This window comes from Mustela erminea, chromosome 3, assembly GCF_009829155.1.
Source record: "Mustela erminea isolate mMusErm1 chromosome 3, mMusErm1.Pri, whole genome shotgun sequence".
Classification (NCBI taxonomy): Eukaryota; Metazoa; Chordata; class Mammalia; order Carnivora; family Mustelidae; genus Mustela; species Mustela erminea.
Window position 1 is genome coordinate 70,323,178 of NC_045616.1, and position 26,782 is coordinate 70,349,959.

The 26,782-nt window shown below is 34.1% G+C and overlaps 1 protein-coding gene across 10 annotated transcripts in view; it reads right to left on the bottom strand.

Annotated features, from left to right (window-relative positions):
* Positions 1 to 26,782, bottom strand: part of ERBIN (erbb2 interacting protein) — an 81,173-nt gene that overhangs the window by 47,318 nt on the left and 7,073 nt on the right. For all 10 annotated transcript variants that reach the window (XM_032336104.1, XM_032336097.1, XM_032336106.1 and 7 more), the window contains exons 3-11: positions 25,475 to 25,592; positions 12,288 to 12,366; positions 10,609 to 10,698; positions 8,680 to 8,736; positions 3,864 to 3,927; positions 2,876 to 2,950; positions 1,888 to 2,032; positions 583 to 655; positions 108 to 237 (exon numbers count right to left, since the gene is read on the bottom strand). In XM_032336104.1, the coding sequence (XP_032191995.1) occupies positions 108 to 237; positions 583 to 655; positions 1,888 to 2,032; positions 2,876 to 2,950; positions 3,864 to 3,927; positions 8,680 to 8,736; positions 10,609 to 10,698; positions 12,288 to 12,366; positions 25,475 to 25,592 (831 nt within the window). The remainder of the gene's footprint in view (positions 1 to 107; positions 238 to 582; positions 656 to 1,887; positions 2,033 to 2,875; positions 2,951 to 3,863; positions 3,928 to 8,679; positions 8,737 to 10,608; positions 10,699 to 12,287; positions 12,367 to 25,474; positions 25,593 to 26,782) is intronic.

Here is a 26,782-nt window from a genome sequence, read left to right on the forward strand (position 1 = left end):
ACATAATTATTTCTAAAGAAAACAGATAAAACCACACTGGATAGCTATAATGAATAATATAGAAAAAATAAAAAAAGAAAATGCAAAGCAAATTTAAAATACAATACCTCTGGGGGTAACTGTTGTAAATAATTATGATCTGCAGCAAAGGTTCTTATATTAGTAAGCTGTCCAACAGATGAAGGCAAAGCTTCAACTTCATTGAAGCTACAGTCCAGTTCTTCTATTGACACTAACCTAATTAATTAAAACAGAAAACACACATTATTTTTAAAGTTTCCTATACATAATCCGAAACTTAAGAATATATCAACATTTGAACTTGACTTCAACAAATCCAGAAAAACTCTTATTTCCACTAAACTTAATTTAACAATAAAAATATGCCTACCTTTATTAAAAACCCTAGCCAACCTGTAACCAATTACTTATTTAAATGCTTATGGAATCTCCTTTAGCTGCTATTCATGCACTTATCTGGAAATATATGTGATTGAATGAAATACATACATACTATTTATAAACATAAATATATAAAGCTGAATGAAAGTAAAGTCTTCTAGTGATTCAGAAAAATCTTACCCTCCTATAGAGTCTGGCAGATACATTAATTGATTTTCATCTATTTTAAGAGTTGTTACATTCTTCAGTGAACCTATTTAAGGAAAAGAAATAACACATAATTTTCCAGCTTGAACTAGAAGCAAGTCAAACAACAGTCAATGTGAGCACACATGAATCATACAGAATTTTCTTAATCAACCTATCTAAAAGAGAAACCAACCCAAACTCATTAATCTGTACTCCCTTACCCTATATTTTCAACTTTTACCAATATATCACCTTTTAACATTAGTGTGTATTTATTTATTTTTTTTTTTTTAAAGATTTTATTTATTTATTTGACAGAGAGAAATCACAAGTAGATGGAGAGGCAGGCAGAGAGAGGGAGAGAGGGAAGCAGGCTCTCTGCTAAGCAGAGAGCCCGATGCGGGACTCGATCCCAGGACTCTGAGATCATGACCTGAGCCGAAGGCAGCGGCTTAACCCACTGAGCCACCCAGGCGCCCCTGTATTTATCTATTTTACTCCTGTTAGAATGCAAGCTTCATAAAAGGAGGGACTTCTGCCTGCTTTGTTCACAGACCTAGCACTGCTCCTTAAAATAATGTCAAGGCACAAGTGAGCACAGGCAAGAAGGAATGGTAGGTGTATAAAATTCATAGGTATATGGTAAACTATTCTGTGTATTCTAAATGCTAAGACAATAAAAATGGAGTTTAATATAAAATTAAAACTGTTGAATAAGTTATAGTAGAATCTGCAAAATGTAGCCTGAGCTAAAACAGCTAAGTAACTCAATTAATAAAATACATAAAAATATTTTTTTGGTTTTTATGTTTAAACATCATGAAGATGGCAAGATTTATGTTTTTGGTTCTTGAATCAAAATAATTCATTTTCCTTGAAGCATCATCAGACTAAAAGCAACTACAAATATAGAATCTCATGGAATTTGCTAACTGGTTTGTTTTCTCAACTTTGAGTCTAAAATGGAGACTGAAAAAAAGATACTAGGTAAGGGCTATGAATAGGTATTATAGTTTAGATAAATCAACTTCTTTTTAAAGAGTTTAAATTTTATTATAGTGATAAACATGACATTTCCTTAAAGAAAAATATAGTAATGTCAACCAAGATGTAAAATGTGTAACTGATCACACGAAACAATTCAACTAAGATCTGTGACTGGCAGTACAATAAAACTAGCTCATAACATATAAATTTTGATATATGAAAGCTTTAAATGAAACTATGGCAAAAATGTAATTTCTGAGATTTTACATTAGTAAAAAGGAATTACATGAATTAGAAAGCAATACAAACCAATAGTCTCAGGCAGTTGTTGAAGTGAATTGCTTGATAACAGGAGGTCTTGAAGGTTTTCACATGCTGAAATTCCTTCTTCAATCATTTCAATGTTATTTTTGGAAACATCCAAGTATGTGAGCTGTTTCAAACTACCGATAAACTGTAAGTAAAAAAAGGAAATCTAATGACTATATTAAGTGAATTTATGGCTAGTTTAGGTAATAAACTCAATACCAACTTATAATTCACAATAAAATGTTTGTATGAGAGAAAAGATTCAATTTTTTATTAAAAGCTGTAAGTAATGTATTCAGTAATAAAGCTAAGAGTTCCTGCTAAGAGCCTAGCAGAGTGACAACGGCCATATACTTTTCTTTGGGAACTCAGCTGTCACCATTGGCTAGGGCAACAGAAGGTAACAGGATTCTTAGGTTCTTTGGGCATGGGAATAAATAAATGTCGGTCGTTAGGACAGAAACTACATGGAAAATATCCCACTTTAACAGTTCTCTGGACAAAATGAGTTAGGATATAAACTCAAATGCAACCACTGCGAAGGACACACTCCAGGTCCAGGAAATTAAAAAGAATCTATTTTACAAAGTTTACTATGTTAATATTCTGAATTTTGTCAAGAATGTACTGATAGTTAACGGGCGCCTGGGTGGCTCAGTGGGTTGAAGCCTCTGCTTTCGGCTCAGGTCATGATCCCAGGGTCCTGGAATCAAGCCCCACATCGGGCTCTCTGCTCAGCAGGGAGCCTGCTTCCCTCCTCTCTCTCTCTGTCTACTTGTGAGCTCTGTCAAATAAATAAATAAAATCTTAAAAAGAAAGAAAAAAGAATGTACTGGTAGTTTAAAAAAATGCTATTTTCTTCTATCTAATATATTTACAATTAAATAACCATCCTTAAAAAAAGAAAGTAATCTGAAAATGTACAATTCATCAAACTGCAAAGAACAGACTTCACTAAGAGAAACCATATAAAGTTTGATATACATACCCCTGGAATAAAAGTCAGTCTATTACCATCCATCCAAAATTCTTTCAATCCACTTAGTTGCTCAAGTACTTCAGGCTGTTTGGGTAAGAAGGGGGTGGGGGAATTCAGTAATTTACTCGAATGTTTTTATTTGTCAGAAGTAGTTCCAGGGAACTTGTAATGGTAACTTCTGGTTTAAAACATTTAATAAATAATGGGGGAGGGGGGTAGCATGGAGCAGAGCCAAGATTCTAGACCTTTCATTATATTATAATTACTACAGTGGTACTACTAAAAGAAAACTCAAAGATGAGCATTCCAAAAAAAAAAGACAAGCATTCCAGAATAGGCTCAAGTATTTATAAAACTAATAAAGAAATAAAAATAAGTCCCATCACTTTCAAGAATAAAAAGATACTATCAATCATTATCTGTAAAAATATTTATTAGCCTTTTCCCCATAACCCAGCAATTTACTTTTGCCTTAAAAGTACTTTTTCTTACTCATCTAGGCTGATGAAACTTTGTTTTTCCCTTATGATCTCTCAAATTGTCTACTTGCTGTGCCTAACTTTGTTACTTTTTCCATGGGTTTCTCCTTTATTTTACATTTGATTCTCACTACTGTCAGATATTTCTATCTGATTAACTCTCCCTCTTAAGTGTTTTCGTATCTTTTTTCCCAAAAATATGTATATATCTTTAACCTATTTTATATTTTAAAATGCTAAGAGGGGCTCCTGGGTGGCTCACAGTGGGCTAAAGCCTCTGCCTTGGGCTCACGTCCTGATCCCAGGGTCCTGGGAGCCAGCCCCGCATTGGGCTCTCTGCTCAGCAGGGAGCCTGCCTCCCTTCCTCTCTCTCTGCCTGCTTCTCTGTTTACCTGTGATCTCTGTCTGTCAAATAAATAAGTAAAGTCTTTAAAAAAATGCTAAGAAATAAATACATTAACTTTCACATGCTCTCAATCAAATTTAAGACCTTTGAATAGAGACTGGTAAGAACTTACCACTTCTGTGAATTCATTACTTCCCAAATCCAGTCTTTCCAGTTGGGTCAGTCTATTCATGGTTCTATGCACAAGGGATTAATGAAGAATTGAGTATATAAAAATATCAATTAAATGGAAGCTTTCAAATCAATAGTATTAAACATTCTTAGGTAAGACCTAACGTACAGGTTTCACCATATTGACAAAATAAATATAATTTCTCAGAAAAGTTTTCTTTATTTAATTTCTAAATAAAATAAGTTATGAATTATTCTCTAATTTGGGTTCTCATCAGCTCTTCATTTCTATTCCTAAACAGTAGTCATAGTAAATTTAAACACACAGACCAGAATATGAATAACTGGTTTTTGCTTTTTTCACAGAATAAATTTTCATTTAGTATTAATTAACTAATGAATTAGACTGGCAGCTACACAGTAATTATTACCGTTTTTCAAGACTGGTCATATATTTGTAAAACTTCAAAATAGCTTATTTCTAAAAATAAGTACTCAAAATTCTAAACAGTAAATTTCTTACCACATTTCCAAATTAATTTCAATACAACTCAAAATCAAGTTTTATAAGAATCATAAATATGAGTAGTAAAATCATTTTTAACTTCCAACTTACTACCGATATTTCTCTGCAACTACAGTGACTTGAAAATTGTACAAAACCTCATTTAATAACGAAATAAACTAAACTGTACTTTTATCTCTCCTTCAATACAGCATTTTAAAAACCTAAACTGGGGGCGCCTGGCTGTCTCAGTGGGTTAACCAAGCCTCTGCCTTCGGCTCAGGTCGTGATCCCAGGGTCCTGGGATAGAGCCCCGCGTGGGGCTCTCTGCTCAGCGGGGAGCCTGCTTCCTCCTCTCTCTCTGCCTGACTCTCTGCCTCCTTATAATCTCTGTCTGTAAAACAAATAAATAAAATCTTTAAAAAAAAAAACCTAAACGAGTTAATTCAAATACATATTTACACTCTTATAATTACTATTTTTAGAGAAACCTAGTATTTGATAGATTGAGGTACTACCAGCTACCCAGATAAAGAACTTAGTGCTGTAATTTTTTAGGATATGCCAAAATGAAAGCAAAATACAGTTATCATCATATTATTAATATATATTAATATGCTAATGGATTAAAAATTAACACTATTAAAAACCAACAGCCTCCTTAAATTACAAAATAAGAACACAGACTATTTCTATCTTCTCCGGAAATTTAACAAATTAGAAAAAGTAAAATAACACTAACAAAACGTTTCTCTGCCTTTTCAGTGAAAAAACTAAAACATAGGAACACACATAATTGGAGGCGCGCTTGGGTGTCTCAGTTCATTAAGCAACTGCTTTTGGCTCAGGTCATGTTCCTAGGGTCCCAGGATCTAGTCCCACCTAGGGCTCCTTGCTTGGCAGGCAGCCTCTTCACCCTCCCCTGTTGTTCTTCCCCTGTGTTTGCAAGTGCGCATCTTTATTGCTCTCTCTCAAATAAATAAGAATTTTTAAAAAATAATAGATAAACAAAAGAACACAAATAATTGTAATGACACTATGTTACTGACCCAACATTAGAGGAAACTAATTTCTCCTAACCCTTCCATTTAAAGTATGCCATTCTATCAATATTCCTTTAAATTGTGCCAGTTCATTAAGCAACTGCTTTTGGCTCAGGTCATGTTCCTAGGGTCCCAGGATCTAGTCCCACCTAGGGCTCCTTGCTTGGCAGGCAGCCTCTTCACCCTCCCCTGTTGTTCTTCCCCTGTGTTTGCAAGTACGCATCTTTATTGCTCTCTCTCAAATAAATAAGAATTTTTAAAAAATAATAGATAAACAAAAGAACACAAATAATTGTAATGACACTATGTTACTGACCCAACATTAGAGGAAACTAATTTCTCCTAACCCTTCCATTTAAAGTATGCCATTCTATCAATATTCCTTTAAATTATTTCACAACACCAATTTTTCTCAAAGCTGCTTTATTTAACTTAGACTTATTAAAGGCCTAGTCTCAACTATAATTGCTCCCTTACTCATATCTTTGTCCAAAAAATCTCTAAGTCAGTTGCAGTTTGCTTCATAACAAAGAAGGTTTCCAGGACCTTTTGAAGAAAGATGAGAAGCTATCACATTAAACTATATCCAGGTAAGCATTTGAGAAAAGTAGAAAGGAGTGTGAGGAGGGAGGGGAGAATTGAAGAAATTATTAAAATAACAAAAGAACAGAAAATCCACACAGAGTAAACACTGTAACAAAAGGGTAAGTCATACAAGAGTACAAAAAAGAAGCAGTGCATTGGAAAAATTCAATTATGAATGACGTCTTTAGAAAGAAGTTTAAAAACTGATGCAGGGAAAAGTGAATGACATGTATATGTAACAAAAAAGAAATAAAATGTAAAATCTTCAAAATGTCTCTATATTAACTTGCATTAATTTATACTGGCAACTTTAGTCCTACTAAGATACCTCAAAAATCTAAGACAAAATTTCACGTTTTCATTTTCAAGTCTTCATTTAAGATCCAGATTCCTACTTCAAGGAGAAACCAAAGACAATATATCCCTCAAATTTCTTCCTATTTACCTCTCGAATTTCTTTGTATTTAACTCCTTTTTATCATCTCTTCTTGTGTCACAGGGAAAAAACCACATCTTTTGTGTGCTTGGCTCTGTGCCCTCTAGTACTTAGATGGTATTAAATTTCACTTAGCTACATAACTGAAACAGCTTTCCCACTGCTCTCATCTTTGATTATAAAAAGGTTCACTCACATAACTTGAATGCACATGACTTTAGTAACATTTAAAACTACTGCCTTTTTACAGGTTTGTGAGGTCTCAAAAGTTTTAATCACAACTCTTAAAAAGAAAGCAGTAAAGAATTATATTTGAAAATATATCAGACAGAGCCCAATTTAAAGTTAAATAAGGAGATAAAATAGTAAGTTAAAATTATGGTATCAGATAAACAATATTAATTATAGGCTTAGCTATTAGAGTAAACAATTTACATCCTATTCAAATCTCTTAGAAAGCCGTCCGTTTGAACTAAAGGAGTCACTGATGCCAGTACCACATCTGTAAAATATTTAAACCTTTATGAATTTAGTATGGATCATAATTCCCATTTTAATTTATACTCACAACCATCACTATAAACACCAATCTTTTCTGCACTGAACAACAGTCAGCTAATAGATGATGTCTTCTGGGAATCAAAACCAGATATGCTCCTTGTCCTCAAAGACTCACATTCATGGGGAAGGTTATAGGTACATGTGTGCATGCACATAAGTTGGCCAGGTAAAAACAGGAGTAAAAGGGAGGGTTGCCTGGGTGGCTAGGTAGGTAAGCGTCTGCCTTTGGCTTAGGTCATGATCCCAGGGTCCTGGGACAGAGCCCTGCATTAGTCTTCCCGCTCAGTGGGAAGCCTGCTTCTCCCTTTCCTACTCCCCCTACTTGTGTTCCTTCTCTCACTGTGTGTCTCTATGTCAAATAAATAAAATCTTTTTTAAAAAGAGTGAAATAAAATGCATTAAAAAAAAACAAGATTGGGGTGCCTGGGTGGTTCAGTGGATTAAGCCTCTGCCTTTGGCTCAGGTCATGATCTCAGGGTCCTGGGATCGACCTCCAAGTCGGATTCTCTGCTCAGCAGGGAGCCTGCTTCCCTTCCTCTCTCTCTCTCTCTGCCTGCCTCTCTGCCTTCTTGTGATCTCTGTCAAATAAATTAATACAATCTTAAAAAAAAAAAAAAAAAAACAAGACTAACATGGTAAATTTCATAACAGATGCAAATAAGATGCCACAGAAGCTGAGGAAGCCAAACTCCTGGGGAACTGGAGATATCTCCCTTAAAAGCTAACAATTAACTCCTGACAAATCAATCACAACAGAAATCAGCAAAGTATTCTGTAAAGGATCAGAGAATAAATAATTTAGGCTTTGCATACAGTCTTTGTCACAACTATTTGATTCTAACACTATAGAGCAAAGGGAGCCGTAGACAATATGTAAATGAATAAATGTATTTCCAGTGAAACTTCTTTGCACAAATTAACAGTGGGCCAGATTTAGTAAGACAGTAGTTTGCCAATGCCTACACTGTAAAAATGTAGCGATGAATTCAGGAAGTTTTAATGTATTTTTTTCAACAAATGGACACACACTATAGTGCATTTTCAGTGTGTAGATCTGTTTTAGCTTTATCTTACTTGCTCTTGGATTGCCATCTTTTCTTGATGTTAGCTTACCAGCAGGGGGCTGTCCATCCCACTTCTAACTTACAACAGACTATAAAACCCAACAAATTCTTAAAATTACAGTTATCAAACTTCACATAAAGACCCTACAGATTTCACTAATTAATACTATATAAGAGCTCTAGTATATGAACTGGGACCTCTATATGGGACTAGTAGATTTTATAGACATATTTTGATATTTGTGACACAAGACCAAATTCAGAAAGCTTATGAAATCACCATAAAATGCCAACAAGAGATGTGAAAGTTTTATATTCAATACCACTGATTAAAATATGACCACAAGTCATATTGATCACAATGTGATCAAAATATGATCACAAGTCAGTCTTTTAAAAATAATTTTCACTCATATTTTAGATATTACAAAACTAACATTTCTTTAAAGACTTAAGAATTAAAAATTCTTGGGGTGCCTGGCTGGCTCAGTCAGTAGAGTTTGGGATTCCTGATCTTGGGAATTGTTAAGTTTGAGCCCCACAATGGGTGCAGAGAATACTTAAAAAAAATCTTCAGAAGAATTAAAAATTCCTATTTTAGAAAGAATAGCACCTTTACTTACTTTGGCAACATTTTCAACTGGTTTTCTCTAAGTTCTAATATCTGGAGTTTAGTTAATCTGCAAAACAAAATAACAAATTAATCATCTATGACAAAGACAATAAATTTAATTACCAAAGTGATGTCATACTCCAAGTTTTAAAGCAACCAATATTCTGTAATTGCAAAGTAAGAAAAGGCTTTTTCTGCCCCTCAGAATTAGTTGGGGGAAAAAAGTTAAACACTTCTAAACACATTTAAAGCACAACTTGTTGTCCCTAAATATTAATCCTACAGCATTTCATGCAAACATGCCTCCAAAATATTAGCCATTAGCAGGTTAGAGAACAGTAATTCAACTCCAGAGTCCAGCTCCAAGAGAAAAAACAACAAAGGAACTTAAGGGGATATAATAAAGGAGAAATCCTCTGGCCCTTCAGTGATGCACATTCCAATAAAATTAAGGGAAAATGAGAAGATTGGGTGGTCTAGAGTTGCTAACTAATGCCATAATGTCAATCATATTGCAATATATAAATGTATCAAATCAACACGCTATACACCTTAAACTTACAAAATGTTATATGTCAAATATATTTCCATAAAAAAGTGGTCCAAATACCAGATATAAAAAAACAGGAATCTGACAAGTATGATTTATATGTATATATATACATATATATATGTATATATAATATATACATCATATATGAATATATTAAAAGTATATGCATAATTACACATAAACACAGATAAATACACATATATATTTATGTATGTAAATAAATATATGAAGCATGATAAAGTGGGTCCCACAGGACAGTCAATAGGCTGCAATAATGCCCAGAATTCATTCTCTCTTAGTTAAAATGTAATTGACATATAACATTATTAGTTTCAGGTATCCAATATAATGTATATTAGTATATATTGTAAAATGACCACCACAGTAAGTGTAGTTAACATCCATCATCATAGTTAATTTTTTTCTTATGATGAGAACTTTTAGAATCTACTTTCTCAGCAACTCTCAAATATGCAATCCAGTATTGCTGAGAACAGCAATACTGTACATTACATCCTCAAAATTTATTTATTTTATAACTGGAAATTTGTACTTTACCACCTTTTTTGTACCACCTTTACCCATATTGCCACCCTCACCTGTGCCAACCACCAATCTGTTCTCTGTATCTAATGAAGCTCAGGTTTGGTTTTATTTTGAGATTCCACATATAAGTGAGATCATACACTATGTATCTTTATTTACAGACAAAAAGATGACTAAAATTAACATGCCATTGAAAAAGCACTTTCTCTACTAGTTTTAAAATAATAGTAATTTGATACCTAATAGTCATTCACTCAATGTTCATCTTTTCATTAAAAAAAAGTTACTCAAAGACTATAACGACAAGAATTACTCTATGTTCAGATACTGGCAGGAGTGTGCCAATGGGGTGGTCCCCAGAAACACACTTTCTTTTCTCCAGAATTTTGATTCTAGTGGAGAAGACAGATAAATCAATAATTAGTAATAATTATTAATAATTATTAATTAATTATTAATTATTATTAATTATTATTAATTATTAATAATTAATAATCAATAATCATTTTCAAATATGGTAAGTGCTAAAAATATAGTATTCTGTTCTCAAAAATATAGAAATTACCCACATTTAAAGTATTTTTGAATACTTTAAAAACCAATTCAAGTTGTAAATTACCTTTTTCTCTTAAATATTCACTGCTTATTTATTTATCTGGGAATATAAATTCAAAGACAAAATAACAAGACCCAAAAAACTGTAAAAACCACAAGGTTTGGAAATAATTACAAAAGAAGAGCGTATGAAAGTATAATCAATAGTATTACTAAAGCAACTTTTAGTTTTGTCAACTTTGTAAGAACTAACAAGAAAAGGTTTTAAAAGAAACTGTAATTTACCTGCCAAAGTTAGCTGGCAAGAACTCAAGGAAAGCATCATTTAGATATAACTGCGTTAGGTTTAACAGCTGAGAAAATCCATCAGGAAGCCTATATAAAATATATCGGAATTTAAGTTAAATTAACACACAGAATTTCAGTCTCAGAATCTATCTAAGAATCTGTCTAACCAACACATGGTCTTAACAGGTAACAGTTACCTTTTTACTTTAATGAGGGACCCACAAACCTGAGATTCCCTTTTTATAATAATTTACCTACTTCAATAACTTTTTTCTCTTCATAAATAGGAAATGAGATAGTATTTGCCTCAAGATAAAATGTGCACAAAAAGGTCAACTTAAATGAACCACAGTACAGAGAAATGTATTTAGGACATAACTATGACATCGGCAAGCACTCTTGAAATTTGCCTTATCTAACAGCAACCCAAAGGATTCATAAAGAATTCCAAAACTTGACAGTATTTTTTTTTCCCCTCAAACCATGACAATATGGACTTTTGGGGCTGGTGATTCTTTGTACTAAGGAGGCTGTCTTCTCCACTGTACTGTTCAGCAGCAAGCCCGGCCTAATCTACTCGGAATCAGTAGCACCACCCACCACTGCAGGTTTTAAAAACCAGAACTGTCTTCAGAATTTGCCAAATGACCCTTGGGGGCTAAATCATTCCCATTTGAGAACCAGTAGTTTAGAAATTATTTTCAATTTCAAAACCTGGCCTTTAAATAACCAAATAAAGATTGCATAATTTTATAATAAGCAAAGAAGAAGTAACACAAAAAGCTAAAGGACATTTTGGAGCCATATGAGAACCTGTATGTATCAGCTTTCCCTTTATTTCCTCTGGTTTACAAAAGAAATTCCAGATCTAGAACTGGATACTAGAGCAATATTTTTAGCTAAAGACAAAACATCATCATTACATGTTTTCCTAGATTTTTAAAAAGTACAAAGTTCTGTTGCAGTGAGACTTCTCAGTCTTTGACTTATGTTGTTTCTTTCCTATGTCACATTCCTTCATCTACCACAGCAAATGAAGCACCAATGTTTGAAAATATTCACTAAATATAGTACTGTATTATGTGAAAGCTGGTTTCAGTTTTTGACTTAGCTACACTAAACCATGCTCTACTCATCTTTTGCTTCACTATTCCATTTTTGCAAAACTTAATAGTTCTGGAGTCAGGAAAGTGTTCTATTTATAGCCATTACTATCATAAAAGAAAATTTATGACCTCTGGCATATGTTGTAACCAATCACATGGTTTTTCCTTTTTTGTTGTTCTTACCTTCCTGATCTTTCAGTTTCTTTTACTATTTTCAAAAGTTTTTGAGTGCTACACAGCTGATTTGTGAGTGAAGAAATTCTTATATTCTGAAAGTATCACTGAGGGAGGAAACCATATTCTAGCCTCATTACTGACACAAACCATCTGTGAGACCTGGAGCAAAACATCTGGATTATCTGTTCGGATGTCTAATTTACCTTTGTAAAATAGGAGGTTAGAAAATACGGCATTAGAAAAAACCATGGTTATAAAAAGGTTTCATTTTAACCTAAAAATGAAATTTAAAGTTGATACCAATTACTCATTAAAAATATAGAAAATAATTTTCTACTACTAATTCACAGCTGTTTTACTCAAAATTAACTTGTAATTCAACTCAGAACTTACTTGGAAATAGGGTTTACACTGGCCTCCACAACCGTCAAAACTTTACAATTTTTTATATTTTCTGGAAATTCCTGTATTCCTAGAAAATGAACAAATAATTAATAATCAAATTAAAAGGATCTATTAAAAAAAGGATATAATAATTAAAAAATGAATTACTGTTTACCTTGCAAATTCAAAATTTACCAACTAACTAGGATCTAGACAAACTGACAACATCAACCAAACAGAACTCTACAATTTCTCTTTTCTTTTTCATCTTTTGTTCATGTGCCTCTTTATAACTGCCAATTATTAGTTTGACCTCCCCCTCCTTCACTTAGCTCTTCTGAAAATTAGTGCCTTCTCCATCTGATGATGTTAAGGATACAAAATACGAATACTTAGCACTCTTTCTGGTTTTCTGCCATAAAAACATGATTACTTTTTTTTAATGCTGGGCCAGATTAAGGTATTCCCTAACATACATGTCAACTGACAAAGCTGAGAACAAAGCTGAAGCCAGAAGTAGTAGAAAATCTACAGTTGATATGCCAGCAGACATGCCTGATGGCAGCTGCTGACCAATTCAGCAAAATACCGCATCAATGGGGTGGACAGGCCAAATTACAGAAACTTTCTAACCACATACTCTTTTTTAAAATCTTTTGTTGTTGTTGTTAAAAATTTTACTTATTTATTTGACAGACAGAGATCACAAGTAGGCAGAGAGAGGAAGGGAAGCAGGTTCCCTGTCAAGCAGAGACCCCGATGTGGGGCTTGATCCCAGGACCCTGGATCATGACCTGAGCCGAAGGCAGAGGCTTTAACCCGCTGAGACACATAGGCGCCCCTCTAAGCCATCTCTTATTTCCTCACACTATCTCAGCAAAAATACAGTAACAATAATTTGTGAACTAACAATAACCCACAAATTTCCAATAGCAATGTTATAACACAAACTAAAAGAATGCTAAAAGCTTTTTAAAATATTACAAAATTCTGTAAGACTCCTTCCTGTACTAACACAATACCAATACTGAACATAGTTGACATCAGAGGATCATTCAAACTTCTTTCAACTTCATTACTTTATCATTCAAGATAAGCAAGTTTACCACAGTGCCAAACACAGAATTTCAGGTGCCCAAAAATTAATAATGCAAAATCACCAACTGACAAATACTATAGCAATAACTGTTCAGTTAAAACTCATCAGCAAATGCTAATATTAGTGGGTAAAATAATGATGAGAAATAGGATACTAATAGATTGATTGTTTCTCCCCAAAAGATACTTATTAATAACAAAAGAAAAAAAAGCAATTTAATAAAGAAATATCAAAGGCACCATCTTAAATTGCTTTAAAGTTACCATCACCAGTTAGCAACATCACATGGTACCAAATCTAAGATGCACTGGGAAGGGATGCAATACCATTATTGTCATATTCTTGCCAAAAACATGTAACATGAAGTTAATCATAAGCAAACATCAAACAAATTCAAATTTAGAAAAATGCTACTACATAACTGGCCAATAAAATTTAAAACTATCAAGGTCAAAAAAGACAAAGGAAGACTGAGGAATTACCCAGGTAAGAGGAGACCAAAGAATATAATTGGGGGACTGTGTCAATGTCAGTTATCTCCCTTGTTCTAACTAGGTAACAAGTACACAGGACTACCCTGCAATTTCTGTTACAACTGTATGCGAATTTACAATTATCGCAATAAAAATTTCAATTAAAGTAATCTGGGCTCAATGATTCCTTATGGGAAGGTTTTATTACCATTGTTATTATAAATGCAATTTCTCAAACAGTCAAGATAACTCATTTCTTTAATTTCAGTTTTAGGAACTTTTACTTTTGCTGAAATTTATAGAGTTCATGTAAATCTTCAAATTAGCAAATATATACAATAATGGATATTGAATGATATTAAGAAATTACTGTTTTTTTCAAGTATGACAATAGAGTGGTTTCATTTTGAAATACTTATATATGAAAGGAATTCTTCATGACTTGCTTTAAAATAATCAGAGGTGAGGAGGTGCCTTGGTGGCTCAGTCAGTTAAGCATCCAACTCTTGGTTTCAGCTCAGGTCATGATCTGGGGTTGTGAGATGGAGCGCCATATATGGGTCCACACTCAGCACAGGGTCTGCTTGGGACTCCTTACCACTTTCCCTTTGCCCTTCCCCACCCCATTTGCTCTCATGCTAATAAATAAATAAATAAATAGATAGATAAGATTTTAACAGAAACTATAAGGGATGGCAAAGTAGGAGGTACAGATGAGTGTAGTAGGAGGTATTCAATATACTGATACATGCTGAAGTTGGTTGATAGGTACAGTAGATGTATTATATTCTACTTTTGTAAATGCTTGACATATTCCACTATAAAAAGATCACGACTGTTCAGCTACTAGAAACAGACTCGGAGACAAAAGAACTTTGAAAGAGTTACTGTACTTGAAGAGGAGTAAAATGAACAAAATTGTAAAGATAAAGCTTAAACTAAGAAATAAATGGAGGGGCGCCTGGGTGGCTCAGTGGGTTAAAGCCTCTGCCTTCGGCTCAGGTCATGATCCCAGGGTCCTGGGATCGAGCCCCGCATTGGGCTCTCTGCTCAGCAGGGAGCCTGCTTCTCTCTCTCTCTCTCTGCCTGCCTCTCTACTTGTGATCTCTCGGTCAAATAAATAAAATTTTTTAAAAACTAAATTAATTAAAGCTAGATATTCTTGATATTTTCTAGTGTTAATATATTTTCATGTGTTTACTGATCATTTTTATTTCTTCTTTGAACTCCATGTTTATTGTACACCTTCTATTGGATTATCTTTTCATTACTGATTGTAAGCATTCTTTAGAAATACTAGTGTATCAAATTTTTCTCAGTTTGTCATGTATTATTTATTTAGTCATACAGAAATTTTATTCTTTTACTACTGTGCTTTTTAAAAATTAATTTAGTAGTTTATTAGAGAGAGAAAGAAGGAAGGAGAAGGAGAGAGAGTATCCCAACCAGGCTACATGCTCCACGAAGAGCCCAACACAGGGCTCTGTCTCATGATGGTAAGATCATAACCTGAGCCAAAATCAAGAATCAGACACTTAACCAACTGTGGCACCCAAGTGCTCCTACTATGCTCTCTATATCTTGAATAAGATCTCTTTCCTATCCCAAAGTCATAAAAATATTCTACATTTTCCAATAATTGTAACTGTTTTCATATTATTATCCTTAATTAATTTGGAATTTATTTTAGCACATATTATGAAGGCTCTCTCTTTTTTTCCCTATTTCCCATATAAAACCACTGTTCCAATGCTAACAAAATACTTTTCTTATTTCATTAATTTGTAGAGGCACCTCTGTCATATTCCAAATTCTTTCATGGTTATGTTTCCTGACACTCTATCCTTTTAGGTCCTTCTACTCATCTATTCCATAGTTTTATGTTTTTCTTCCATTTAGGTTGCATGCACATTTTCTATAAAGTTCATTTCTAGATATGTGTGATAGAGTGGTTGCAATAATAGACTCACTCCCTATACCACTCTCTCTACAATGTGATCCTTCAACTATTCCCATCAAAATATTAAGTATAATTTCCCTATGTTCTGATTCCAGGCTCAGCCATGTGCTCTGCTTTGGCCAATGAAACTTTAGCCAAGTTACTGAAATTAAGGGTTTAAATAAGCTCTCTGGCTAATTTCCACTAGCTCTTAGGCTCTTATTGTTCTGTGAGAAACGTGGCTGGGATGGCTTGGGCTAACCTGTTGGAGGATGAGATCTGTCATCCCAACAGAGGATCACAACATTGTGATTTAAATAAGTCTTTATCTGATTTTGTTATCAAAATGTATTTTACCCTTACAGACAGAATTGTGTATTTTCCCCCCATACTTTAATCTAAAGAAGTTTTTATAAATTAGGGATAACCCCAATTCCAAGAAGGTTTAGTCAAATTTGCTCTTAAAGTAGACTTGGTAGTTTTTCTGACTATCCAATATAATACTGTATTCACTGGTCTTTTTTTTTTTTTTTTTTAAGATTTTATTTATTTATTTATTTATTTGACACAGAGAGAGAGAGAGAGACAGCCAGACAGCCAGACACACACCACAAGGAGGCAGAGAGGCAGGAAGAGAGGAGGAAGAGGCTTCCTGCTGGGTAGAGAACCAGATGCAGGGCTTGATCTCAGGACCCTGAGATCATGACCTGAGCAGAAGGCAGAAGCTTAACCCACGGAGTCAACCAGGCACCCCTCACTGGTCTTTGTAAGTTTTCTGCTTCTTGAGCTGATTTTGGAAATTTATTTTTTATTTCATCTAAGTTTTAAAATTTAGTGGCTTTAGGGGCACCTGGGCGGCTCACATGGTTAAGCGTCTGCCTTCAGCTCAGGTCATGATCCCAAGATCCCGTGATCAAGCCGCTGCACCCTGGGCTCCCTGTTCTGTGGAGTCTGTTTCTCCCTCTGCCCTCCCTCTGCTCGTTCTCGATCTCTCCCTTTCTCTCTCTCAAATAAATAAATAACATCTTTAAAAAATTAAATAAAATTTAGTGGCTTTATAGTATTTATTCTTTTTGAGTGAAAAACCACTTTTTAATAAAATGATGGTAACAGGAATATGAGAGATGTTGCTTTTGGAGGGAATAACAGAATAATTTTCTTATTAATGGTAATAAAAACTTGAAAACCCTGTTAGAAGTTGAAAAATTCGAACTACCAATCTCCAAAGCATCTCTTTTACCTAGAAATTTAACACTTCAATTACACATTTTAGGGTATGTACACAATGAACTGCTTAATTAGTATCTGTTTCTTCTATTACTGCTTGTAGGTTTTGTTTCAATTGATTCAATTTTCTGTCCTAAGTACATGTAACTATTCATTATACTGTACTTGGAACAGCAAATTTTTGCTAAATTTGACTACCAATAACTTTCATATTTTTTACACTGGTTTTGTTCCTTCTTCTTTTCTCTTATTCATTTACATATAAAATATTTGTTATGGATCATATTCTTAGAAGTTAAATTCTTGGGGCGCCTGGGTGGCTCAGTGTTATAAGCCTCTGCCTTTGGCTCAGGTCATGATTTCAGGGTCCTGGGATCGAGCCCCGCATTGGGCTCTCTGCTCAGCAGGGAGCCTGCTTCCCCCCCATAACCTGCCCACCTCTCTGCCTACTTGTGATCTCTGTTTGTCAAATAAATAAATAAAACCTTTAAAAAAAGTTAAATTCTTATCAGTCCTTTATTTTTTTTTTAAGATTTTATTTATTTATTTGACAGACAAGAGATCACAAGTAGGCAGAGAGGCAGGCAGAGAGAGAGAGAAGAGAGAGAGAGGGAGGAAGGAAGCAGGCTCCCTGCCGAGCAGAGAGCCCAATTGGGGGCTCGATCCCAGGACCCTGAAATCATGACCTGAGCCGAAGGCAGAGGCTTTAACCCACTGAGCCACCCAGGTGCCCCATTATCAGTCCTTTAAATAACAAATAATTTGTCTCAAGTGACAATTCTACAAGATACACTGAACACAGTAAAACAGTACTCTTTTGCTAAACTGACTTAATACTTTAAAAAATGTGTATGGGATAGCAGCAGGAGTCCCAGGGCAGATGTGGTAGTTAGAGCCAGAAGTGGGAGACTTGGAGGAAAAAGAGCAAAAAAGGCAGTGAGTTTGGATTATTATGGTAAAGGTACTGTGAACATCTGGTTTTAAAAAAATCAGTCTAGGGATGTGTGGGTGGACGCCTGCCTTGGGCTCAGGTCATGATCCCAGGGTCCTGGGATCAAGCCCATCAGGCTCCCTGCTCAGCTCAGCAGGAGCCTGCTTTTCCCTTGGCCTGCAGCTCCCCCTGCTTGTGCTCTATCTGGCATGCACTCTCTGACAAAATTTATTAAAAAAAATTTTTTTAATCATTCTGTAAACACATATTTTATTTCTCTTATGTAAACACCAAAGAATGGAATCAGGTATATGCATACTGATATGGTGAATTACACGGATTAATTTTCAAACACTGTAGGAACTTTGAATATCTGGGGTGAGATGGTTGTAGTGTATTCTTCTTCTTCTTCTTCTTTTTTTTTTCTTTTTTTAAAGATTTGTTCATTTGACAGAGAGCGAGCTCAAGCACAAGGATGGGGAGTGGCAGGCAGAGGGAGAGGAAAAAGCCGGCTTCCCACTGAGCAGAGAGCCCAATGCGGGGACTTGACCCCAAGACCCTGGGACCACAACCTGAGCTACAGGCAGACGCATAACTATCTGAGCCACTCTGGTGCCCCCACAGTGTGTTATTCTTATCAAAACACATCTTTTACAATAGAACATTCCACATTTAGAGGAAGGACAGGGGAAGGACATTCCATGGTTTTCAGTAGCACTCCACTTCATTTTAAAAACCTTAGCTAAATATCTCATTTCTTTGGCCTTTGTCAAGTCCTTAAAGTATCATGAAATCATCTACATAGAAAATATTACCCAAGAGGTATATTATTTTTAGTACACAATAAAGTCTATGTAAGGAGAAAAAGACCAATTGGAGTAAAGTATGTTCTACTGATCTAAACTTTTACATGAAGAAAGAATAATTTTAAAAGTTCTAGATCAGATTTCTGTAATTTTAATATTTAATGGGAAGTAATGCTTTTATCATCTTCCACAAATACATATATTTTATATTTTTAAAAATTTTAAGTACTTTATTCCACAGCATGAGGTTTATAAAAAGTAACCAGTATCTGTGATATAAGTAATTCTAAATCATCTCCAGCTTTCAGATACACAGAAATAATTTTTCCTTAAAGGAGGAGTTTTGAAATACTTCTGGGTTTTCTGTTTTTACAAACTGCTAGCATTGTATTTACTATGACTTTAATTCCTACAGGTTCTAAATCTTCCCTTAACTCCAAATAAAAATTTTCAAATACCCTTTAGGTATTGCTTAGGTATCTTAAAAAAAAAAAAAAAAAAAAAAGCCCAAACTGAAATCACCTATACTCTGCATTATTCAGCTAATATGTACCACCTAAACACAATGTAAGACACTATTACAGACTATAAATACTAAGACATGGTTCCTTTTCTTGAGAAGCTAAAATGTAGCAAAGAAAAGTATTTTCATCCTACTAGTTTTTTTCCCTCCTCACTAGTCTTTCTTCCCTGGATCTTCTGTACCTTCTCCTCTTCTTCCAGGTCTCTTAATGTTGGGTTGACATTAAGACTCATTCTTTAGGTCTCTTTTCTTTCCCACTCATGCCCTTGGTGACTGTATCTAGCCTCTGGCTTTATATACCATCTATATACCATCTATACACTTTATATACCATCTATACACTGACAACCTCCACGTATGTAGAGCTAGCAGAGCCCCCTCTTGACTGAAAACTCCAGATCCCTGCAAATAAACAGGTATCTTATTTCAAATGTAACATGTCCAAAAATGACCTGATTTTTTTTCCACTAAAAATTACAACTCCCACAGATGACCCCATCTTGGCTGTTAGCAACACTATCATTCCACTTGTATACACCAATACCACTGAGGTCATCTTTATCTCTTATTTCTTATCTCGTGTCCCACATTCAGTCCATCTTAAAATCTTGTAGACTCAACCTTCAAATATATCTAGAGTCTGTCCACATCTCACTGCTTCTATCGCTGTCATCAGAGAAGACTGAAATAACAGCCCAACTGGTTACTTTTCACCTCTGTACTCACAATGTTTCTACATATAGCTGGCGTAAGTCTTTAAAACACAAATCAGATCATGGTCTGCCTGATCTGCTCAAAGCTTTCTAAATGATTCCATGTCACTGAGAGTAAATGTCAAAGAACATACTGATGCCTACAAGGCTCTAACTCTCTGACCTCTATTCCTCTCACTCTCCCATCTTGCTGACTGTTTCAGCTACCCTGGCCTTCTGTTTCCCACACATACTATGGACACTCACACCTTACCAACCTTATAGTGGCTGGTCCCTCTTTCTGGTACAATCTTAACTCCAGTATCTACATGGCTAACTTCTCAAGTCCTTGTTCATGTTACTTTCTCAGTGAGGCCTACTTTCAATGCTTGTGTTAGCCGGTCTTCAAAGATGGTTCATTTTACCCTTAACATATGCAGAACCTGAATTTTATCATGAGTTACTTTTTAATTCTCTAACAAGTCCAAGTATCTTTCCCTTGTTCCTTCTCACTTGAATTTCATAGTGTTCCTTCTTTGTAATATACCCTTTTTGTAAGAATTTAACTCTTGCTCAAACTTAATAAAATGAAAACACTAGATTAGATATTGCAAAATGTGGCTTTCCTCTTTGGAGGAACAATTACTTTGGAGTAAACAATTACTATTGTTTAATTATAGAAGAACTCTTTCTTTACTGCTGGGAAAGAGAATATACTTCCTGACATTTAGGATCTGGCCTGGTCTTACAGGTAGCTACTTGGCATTCAAAGGGACATCTTGGTATTCTCTTGTTGAACTACACGATTTCAAAGAGTATCAACATCAGACCAGGCCATTCTTTGACCATGAAAGAGCAAAACAAAAGCAAGTATATACAGTTAACCTCTAAACAACATGAATTTGAATAGTACAAGTCTACTTAACCACAGATTTTTTTTTGACAGTACTATAAATTTATTTTATGATTTTTAGTAATATTTTGTCGACCTAGTAAGAATATAATATGTAATACATACACCATATAAAACATATATTATACATTTATATGTTAGGGGTAAGAGTTCTGTCAAGAGTAGGCTGTGAGTATAGTTAAGATGGCGGCAGGGGGAGGGAGTTAAAAGTGCAGGGGGTTGATGCTCCTAACCCCCACATCATTCAAGGGTCAACTATAATCTTATGTCTGAATAAGACATTGTCCAAAACATAAAGTACCAAACAATCCATAAGTGATAAGGCCACAGTAAGGTATAATGAGTGGACACCCCAGCTACAGTCTATATTATTAACATACTTGGCAATGACCAGTGATCACTGGTCTAAATATTTTTAGTTCTAGGTTAGTTTAACACACAGTTTTTCTTCTTTCATGATCTTAAACAAACTGATTTATTAAAAGAGCTCAACTTAAACAACTAATAAGCACATTAGCAATTTAAGAAATTTGAAAACACAGGAGAAAAATACAGTAACTGTAATTTTCCTCATAATCAATTTAACTTCTCTGAGTTTAAAGTGAAGAGCGTTTTCCAGCAGTTGGTCCCTAATCATCAGATCTTCTCAGGTTCAATGAACTGTTTTCTGTTTTCACCACAAACTTTCAATTCATTCTTCCAGGGCTTTCTGACTCAATTAAAAAGAAAAGGCCTTAATTAACCTTTCTAGCATTCCTCTATCAGTTAGAAATATCTGAGCTATTCTTTCTGGTTTCTTTGCCTTATAATTTCCTGGCTCTGCATTCTGTGTGCTCAGACAGATGAATTAACTAGGCTAGTCTTCATTTCTTTTATCTCCCTTTCCCCACTAGCCTTCCCAATCAAGTACGTAGCAGCATGTTTTAATCATCATCTGCATTAGTTTTCTCAAGAAGGACAGGCATTTGAACATAGAAATGATTATTTCTCAAACACTAGTTGCTTTTTTGCAATGACTTGGGCGTGGTGAACTTTTTTATTTCTTTAAAAAGCTAATAAAGCAAAACTTAAGCCACAAAAGGAAGAGCAAATTAAACAAATTTACTCTTCAGTGCAGTTGCATTTAGATGAGTTTAAGACAAAAAGGAGAAAAAAAAACCAAGCAAACAAATAAAAGGCAAGGGACTGATGATTACGCCACTTAAAATGTAGGGGAGATCTGTTCTCTGTGAAATCACAGAGAAAGAGAAGAAAAGAAAACATAAATTACAATTTAATTTTTAGTGAAAATAAGTTGTAAGGTTTCACTGGCAGCAATAACTAATGTCATCCTCCTTCTGGGCAGAATATTTGAGTGCTTATTTTATTTTATTTTTTAAAGATTTTATTTATTTATTTGACAGAGATCACAAGTAGGCAGAAAGGCAGGCAGAGAAAGAGGAAGGCTCCCTGAAGAGAGAGCCTGATGCGGGGCTTGATCCCAGGACCTTGAGATCACGACCTGGTCTGAAGGCACAGGCTTTTAACCCACTGAGCCACCCAGGCGCCCCCTTGAGTGCTTATTTTAAATCTTCTCATCATATAGAAATTATTTCCAACTCCTCAAAAACACCAGCTGATATAATCATATAAAACAAGTTTTCTATATAGTCAACAAAAACCATGCTGAAACTAGAATTAAAAAAAGAGAAACACTATATAGTTCAGTAGGTTGTCATAACTCACACACACTATTCTTTAAGAAGCTGCAAAAAGTTGAAGATATCAAGGACACCGATGCACCACAACTGCACCATTCTCAATTCAAAGTAATAAATCCAGAGTCAATGCATTTTTCAGGAGACATATGCAAGCATGTTCATTACTGAGTGAGGTATTATTTTCATAGCATGAAGAGTTGTAGCAGTTTGCCAGCCTTTCCCAGGTGCATACAATTGTATTAGTAACATTCAAATTATTTCAGATGTCTTTCCTTATACTTTAACACTTTCCATTTAAAAAGATCAAAAAGTAGAAAATACCCCTTTGGGATGGAATGTTAAACTTGATGACCTCTAATGTCACAACAATTCTACAGTTCTATCTGTGTGTTGACTTAACTATCAGCATGTGGAGAGCTACAATGACAGTGGATTAAGTTCCTCCTAACCTAATAAAAGTAAAACTTGATAAAAGTAAAACTTGTCACTCTAAAAAAGCAACAGGAATTGAAGCTCATTTCAAACTACCCTTAAAGACAAGTTTTAAGCTGAGGAAATCTACTTAACTGGCATAAAATCATGAGGGGTAAAGTCACACAAACTAAAAACCTATTGACCTGAATTCTTCAAAATGTTAGTATCATGAAAAACACAAAAAGATGGGCAAACTGTTCCTAATTTTAAAAGACTGAAGAGACACAAATGAATACTATGTGATCTGTAACTAGGGGTGGAAGGGCAAATAACTAAAAAGGGCAGTTTTAAGCAACAGGGAAAATGTAATGTCAAATTTCTTGAAAGTGATAATGATATTGTGGTTATTTATAAGATTTCCTTGTTCTTGGGAAATGCTTCTTCCAATATTTAAAGATCATGTCTGCAACTTAAAATTTTAAATAGGTTTACCAAATAGAAATTTTATATAAGCAACATCTTTTCACTGAACATATTTAAATTCACATATATTTTTAAAAGAGAAGGAAACTAAACATGGCAAAATGCTAACAGAGTGTGAATCCATCCGTGTTCTGTCAATTTTTATGTAGGCTTTTAATATGGCTATGAAATTTTTGAAATAAACTGGAGAAAAAATGGGATATAAATGAATCCAATCTAAGTAGTAATTAGATTCGAAGTTTTTACTTAAAACACAAATTTTTCATATCACAGAAAAACAATAATTTTTTAAGTAGCTCCCATACCCAACATGGAACTTGAACTCACAGCCTTGAAATCAAGACTTGAAACCAAGGCTCTGAGAACTGAGCAACCCAGCTGCTTCCAAATAACAGAAAATTTTTAACAAAGAGTTAAATGTTTCAACAGAAGTTTAAAAAAATTTACAAGTTTTGGGGCACCTGGATGGCTCAGTGGGTTAAAGCCTCTGCCTTCGGCTCAGGTCATGATCCCAGGGTCCTGGGATCAAGCCTCACATCAGGCTCTCTGCTCAGCAGGGAGTCTGCTTATCCCTCTCCCTCTCTCTGCCTGCCTCTCTGCCTGTCAAGTAAATAAATAAAATATTTAAAAATAAATAAATAAATAAATAATAAAAATTTACAAGTTTTAAACTTAAAATTTATTAACTATAAACAACTAAAACTCAGTAGAAAACTAACTACTATAACCTTCTCTGAACCCCAAATGAATATGAACATGTTATACCTCCTTACAAAGGATTTAATCCTTAAAATAGAAGTATTAAATTGATGACCTGCCTACAAAATATGTAATTATTTGGTATGAATTGCCCATAGCTAAGATAATTAGGGTTTAATAAATGAAGGCATGCAAATAAACACATATTTATTTTATTTATTTATAATAACTTTTTTATAGAAATGGGTAGGCACAGTTGTAAATTCATAAAAAATTAACTGTTAATTATGAAAACAGGATAATTCTTTTAATCAGTCCTAAAATGGTTTTCAAAATAAATCTTAAAATGTAGAATTGATATAATACAAAGATCCCTCCTGTATATTCCTATCATCAAGACAAAAAGTAACTTTGCAACCAAGAGCTATCAAATATGATTGCTAGGCATTTACTGGTGCTACTAAACTAAATTTTTTGGGACTTGTTTCAAGTCTTTTTCAAATGTTATAAAGAATTATTTGAATATAACTTGGAATTTAATGTTTGTTGAAGTCTTATCTTTTGGCAGACAATTTAATATTTACTCTCTTGTGATTTTTTTTTTGGTAATTATGTAAGAAACATGTTCATTCTAAAATTTTCAAGTATTTAGCTCTCTCTCTATTGAACCAGGTAAGCACCTAACATTTTGGAATGTTCCACATTATCTTCAGTGTATATCAAACTAAGCCTAGACTATACGCAGCAAGAGAACACTGACCATGTCCTTTTATTTCTCATCATTAACTATAATCCTAGGTCCCAATACAGTACTTGGCAAAAGGAGGTCTTTCGATAAATATTCAATGATGTTAATTCAGTTCACTTATAACGTTACACAAGTTTTTTTTTTCAACCTTTAACACTAGAGCGTAAATATTTCATGACAATATTGATGGAACTATATTAAATTCCTCTCTATGGCTATATATAAATAGCATAATCAACAGCAGACACCACCATTGTTAATAAGTTTCTCATTATTACAAATAATAGGACAATAAATACATATAAATATATAAATTTAAGGATACCTAAGTATATACATGTATGTATCCATAGCATTTAATTAAAAGGTCATTTAAAAGTTTTTACAATTTATCTCCACATTGTTTTAAACTATCATATGGTAAGTTTTATATATATGAAAGTTAATACAACACTTTTTACTTCTGTATTTTTGTTTGTTAAAACACAATAGAAATCTCAATAAAATTACATGTTCTTAAGTACAGAAAGCCAGGGGGAAAAATCTTACCATTCTTGCTGACATCCAGTTCCCTGAGATTAATGAGATTTGCGATAGATGCTGGTAATGTTGTTAAATCATTGTCTGGCAAACTCAGTTTGTGTAGAGACTGACAGTTAAAAAGTTGCTATTGAAACAAGGGAAGAAAGGATTTTGATTAAGTTTCCTTAAATATTTCATTTGTTAACCTTTATACAAATAAATATTATTAGTGTGGTTAAACTTCATGAATTATACCTACAAAAACATTAGGAAAGATCTCTTATCATTTCATGTTATTATGGGTCTGAACACAAGCAAACTACTCAATCATTACATCCTCATACTTCTGCCCTAAGCAAAATGCACTCAGAAAGAATAATAATGTGGGGGGTGTCTGGGTGGCTCAGTGGGTTAAACCGCTGCCTTCAACTCAGGTCATGGTCTTAGGGCTCCAGGATAGAGCCCCCTATCTGGCTCTCTGCTCAACAGGGAGCCTGCTTCTCCTCGCCCCTCAGTCTCACTGCCTGCCTCTCTGCCTACTTGTGATCTCTCTCTCTCTGTCAAATAAAGAAATAAAATCTTAAAAAAAAAAAGAATAAAAATGTGGTGTGTTCTTTATTAAAGTAGTAAAAAAATAAGTGGCTATTAAATATGACAAACTTTGGAACTTGTATTTCAAATATTTTTACTCCAAAATGAAAATTTATACAAATTAACCCCGAATATGACAACTGACTCAGAATGACTCAAAATATTTCATTCTGACTTGGGAGGACAAAAAAATTTATGAACAAATATATTCTTACACTAAAATCACAGTAATAAAATGTACTTATTTATTTTTATAAATTGTATTTAAAATAAAGTATATTTAACCAAAAGTGTAGGTAAATGGGTCACTTCTATACTTCATACCAAAAAACTGTGTGGAGCACAGAGAATTTTTAGGGCAATGAAAATACTCAGTATGATACTAAATCACAGATACATTTCATTATACATTTGTTTAGGCTCACACAATGTACAACACCAAGCATGAACCATACTATAAGCTATGGACTTTGGGTAATGATAATTTTCCAATATACGGTCATCAATTTTAATGTAAATACCACTCTGATAGAGAATGTTGACAATGGTGGAGGCTTAGTGTAGGTATATGAGAATTCTCAATTTTGCTATGAATCTAAAACTACTCTTAAAAAGTAGTGTTTATTAGCAAATCAAACAAAAAATTATTATCAGGATAACACTGAATAAGCCCTTTTTAAGAAGAGCATTCTTCCAAAAACTGAAAGAAGTACAAGTGATTCAATTATCTGCACTATCACAGCA